This window comes from Ipomoea triloba, chromosome 9 (assembly GCF_003576645.1).
Source record: "Ipomoea triloba cultivar NCNSP0323 chromosome 9, ASM357664v1".
NCBI classification, from domain to species: Eukaryota; Viridiplantae; Streptophyta; class Magnoliopsida; order Solanales; family Convolvulaceae; genus Ipomoea; species Ipomoea triloba.
In genome coordinates this window covers 134,449-138,969 of record NC_044924.1, presented here as the reverse complement: position 1 = coordinate 138,969, position 4,521 = coordinate 134,449, and the positions used below count along the sequence as shown (strand labels likewise).

General features: G+C 40.5%; 1 protein-coding gene across 1 annotated transcript in view; it reads right to left on the bottom strand.

The window, feature by feature from the left end:
• Positions 1 to 741: 741 nt before the first annotated feature.
• LOC116028909 (BEL1-like homeodomain protein 7) overlaps positions 742 to 4,521 on the bottom strand; it is a 5,383-nt gene continuing 1,603 nt past the window's right edge. Inside the window, exon 4 of the mRNA XM_031270763.1 lies at positions 742 to 786. Coding sequence (XP_031126623.1) covers positions 742 to 786 — 45 coding nt within the window. The remainder of the gene's footprint in view (positions 787 to 4,521) is intronic.

Here is a 4,521-nt window from a genome sequence, read left to right as displayed (position 1 = left end):
TTAGGGTTTAGGGTTTAGGGTTTAGGGTTTAGGGTTTAGGGTTTAGGGTTTAGGGTTTAGGGTTTAGGGTTTAGGGTTTGGGAAGGAGCGGCGGGGGTGGTCGGGGCGACACCTCCACCCGACATCTATTAGATCTCTTCAGAGAGGAGCTCCGTTCATCGATTGTGCATCCTTCTCTTCTGTCGGTTGGTTGAATAATCCAGTTGCCTGATTTAGCTACAATATATCGAACAAAATGTGATTGTGATTTGTGAAATATTATTATAGCTGTACGATGATTGTGAATTTTTCAGGATCAATGAAAAAGAAACCCTGTTTTCAAGTTCTGGTTTTCTCTTCCATTTTCTGCACTGCTACTACAGAATGAGAATCGTGGCTTGAAAGGAGGAAAAACATACCAGTAATAGAAGTATACTCCTTATTTCAGAGAGCGATCCGATACTTGGCTGTTGGCCGATAGTACGCATAATAAGATGTTTTTATAAATGATAAAATTAAGAAAATTTGATAAATGTTTATACTTTCGAAAATATAAGTAGATTCTTGAATTTTTTAACTCCGTATTTTTTTTTAAAAATGTCGTCTCTAGCCCAACCATAAATTTTACATGCAGCCCAGCCATTAATCCCAACCACACTTAATATTCCTTTTCAAACCCATTCAGCCTCATTTTAAAACAACACAGACCATACGGCCCAGCCTATTTTAATTCCCAAACATTTATCATCAAATCAGCCCAACCTAATACACCTCAACCCACACGCCATTCACATTATTTCCTTCCATCTTAACAGCCCAAAAAATTATCAAACCATGCCGAAGGAATATATGCTATGGATCCGGGGCAATTCACAATTTTAGAATGGGTCACACTTGTGTGAGACCGTCTCACGGATCCTTATTCGTGAGATATGTCGGGTCGGGTCAAAACACCATGAAAATGTCATACTTATATGTGCAAATGTCATACTTATATGCTCAAATATAACACTAATCAATAATATAATTTTTGTTACTTATTAGAGAAAAAGGAATACATTTTTCATAATAAGTAATGTTGACAAGTGCCCATTACTTCTAAGGGCAAATATAATACTTTTAAATCGAAATGTAAAAGTATTGTATTTTCCCTTAAAAGTATTACATTTACCCTTCTAAGTAACAAAAATTTTATTCCTGATTAGTATTACATTTGAGCATATAAGTGTTACATTTGCATCTTGACCCGACCCGACTCATGGTGAGACGGTCTCACACAAGTATTGTATTTTAAATCAAAATGTAAAAGTATTGTATTTGCCCGAGACCCGAGAATCGAGACCTGATACCCGAGACCCTAGACCCTAGACCCGAACCCCGAACCCCGAGACACGAGACCCTAGACCCTAAACCTTAGACCCTAGAACCGAGACCCGAGCCCCGAGCCCCGAGCCCCAAACCCGAGAATCGAGACCCGAGCCCCGAGACCCAAGACCCAAGACCCTAGACCCTATACCCGATACCCAAGACCCGAAACCCTAGACCCAAACCCCGAGACCCCGAGACCCTAGCCCGAAGCCCAAAACCCAAACCCCGAACCCTGAACCCCGAACCCCAAAGCTAGAGACCCCGAGAACCCGAGCCCCGAGACCCAAGACCCAAGACCCGAGACCCAAGCCCGAAGCCCGAGACCCGAGTCCCAAAACCCCGAACCCAAACCCCAAACCCCGGACACCTAACCCCGAACCCCGAACCCGAAGCCCGAAGCCCAAGATACGAGACCCGAGCCCCGAGCCTGGAGAACCGAGCCCCGAGACCCGAGCCTCGAGAATAGAGACCCGGAACCCGATCCCCGAGACCCAGACACCGAACCCCAGACCCCGAACCCCGAGACCAAAGACCCTAGACTCTAGACCCGAGACCCCAAACCCCGAGACCCGAGACCCGAGCCTCGAGACCCGAGCATCGAGACCCTAGACCCCGGACCCGGGATCCAAGACTCTAGGCCCGAGCTCGGGTCTCGGGGCTCGGGGGTTGGGTGGTTGGTGGTTGGGGGTTGGGTGGTTGGTGGTTGGGGTTGGGTGGTTGGTGGTTGGTGGTTGGGGGTTGGGGTGTTGGGGGCTTGGGGGTTGGGTGGTTGGGGGTTTGTGGGGTTAGGGGTTGTGGGGTTGGGGTATGGCAACATTAATAAACCACGGAAACATTAATAAACATCAGAAACATTAATAAACTCCGGAAACATTAATAAACCCCGAAAACATTAATAAACCCTTGAAACATTAATAAACCTCAGAAACCCTAATAAACTCTGAAACATTAATAAACCCCAGAAACTTTAATAAACCCCTGAAACATTAATAAACCCCTGAAACCCTAATAAACCCCAGAAACCCTAATAAACCCCGAAACATTAATAAACCCCGGAAACATTAATAAACCCCCGAAACATTAATAAACCCCGGAAACATTAATAAACCCCCGAAACATTAATAAACCCCGGAAACATTAATAAACCCCCGAAACATTAATAAACCCCGGAAACATTAATAAACCCCCGAAACATTAATAAACCCCGGAAACATTAATAAACCCCCGAAACATTAATAAACCCCGGAAACATTAATAAACCCCCGAAACATTAATAAACCCCGGAAACATTAATAAACCCCCGAAACATTAATAAACCCCGGAAACATTAATAAACCCCCGAAACATTAATAAACCCCGGAAACATTAATAAACCCCCGAAACATTAATAAACCCCGGAAACATTAATAAACCCCCGAAACATTAATAAACCCCGGAAACATTAATAAACCCCCGAAACATTAATAAACCCCGGAAACATTAATAAACCCCCGAAACATTAATAAACCCCGGAAACATTAATAAACCCCCGAAACATTAATAAACCCCGGAAACATTAATAAACCCCCGAAACATTAATAAACCCCGGAAACATTAATAAACCCCCGAAACATTAATAAACCCCGGAAACATTAATAAACCCCCGAAACATTAATAAACCCCGGAAACATTAATAAACCCCCGAAACATTAATAAACCCCGGAAACATTAATAAACCCCCGAAACATTAATAAACCCCGGAAACATTAATAAACCCCCGAAACATTAATAAACCCCGGAAACATTAATAAACCCCCGAAACATTAATAAACCCCGGAAACATTAATAAACCCCCGAAACATTAATAAACCCCGGAAACATTAATAAACCCCCGAAACATTAATAAACCCCGGAAACATTAATAAACCCCCGAAACATTAATAAACCCCGGAAACATTAATAAACCCCCGAAACATTAATAAACCCCGGAAACATTAATAAACCCCCGAAACATTAATAAACCCCGGAAACATTAATAAACCCCCGAAACATTAATAAACCCCGGAAACATTAATAAACCCCCGAAACATTAATAAACCCCGGAAACATTAATAAAACCCTGAAACATTAATAAACCCCGGAAACATTAATAAACCCTTGAAACATTAATAAACTCCGGAAACATTAATAAACCCCTGAAACATTAATAAACCACAGAAACCCTAATAAACCCTGAAACATTAATAAACCCCGGAAACATTAATAAACCCCTGAAACATTAATAAACTCCTGAAACATTAATAAACCCAGAAACGTTAATAAACCCCGGAAACATTAATAAACCCCAGAAACCCTAATAAACCCTGAAACATTAATAAACCCCGGAAACATTAATAAACCCCTGAAACATTAATAAACTCCGGAAACATTAATAAACTCCGGAAACATTAATAAACTCCGGAAACATTAATAAACTCCGGAAACATTAATAAACTCCGGAAACATTAATAAACTCCGGAAACATTAATAAACTCCGGAAACATTAATAAACTCCGGAAACATTAATAAACTCCGGAAACATTAATAAACTCCGGAAACATTAATAAACTCCGGAAACATTAATAAACTCCGGAAACATTAATAAACTCCGGAAACATTAATAAACCCCGGAAACATTAATAAACCCCAGAAACCCTAATAAACCCTGAAACATTAATAAACCCCGGAAACATTAATAAACCCCTGAAACATTAATAAACCCAGAAACCCTAATAAACCCTGAAACATTAATAAACCCCGGAAACATTAATAAACCCCTGAAACATTAATAAACCCCTGAAACATTAATAAACCCCAGAAACCCTAATAAACCCTGAAACATTAATAAACCCCGGAAACATTAATAAACCCCAGAAACCCTAATAAACCCTGAAACATTAATAAACCCCGGAAACATTAATAAACCCCTGAAACATTAATAAACCCTGAAACATTAATAAACCCCGGAAACATTAATAAACCCCAGAAACCCTAATAAACCCTGAAACATTAATAAACCCCGGAAACATTAATAAACCCCTGAAACATTAATAAACCCCGAAACATTAATAAACCCCGGAAACATTAATAAACCCCTGAAACATTAATAAACCCCTAAAACATTAATAAACCCAAAAACATTAATAAACCCATGAA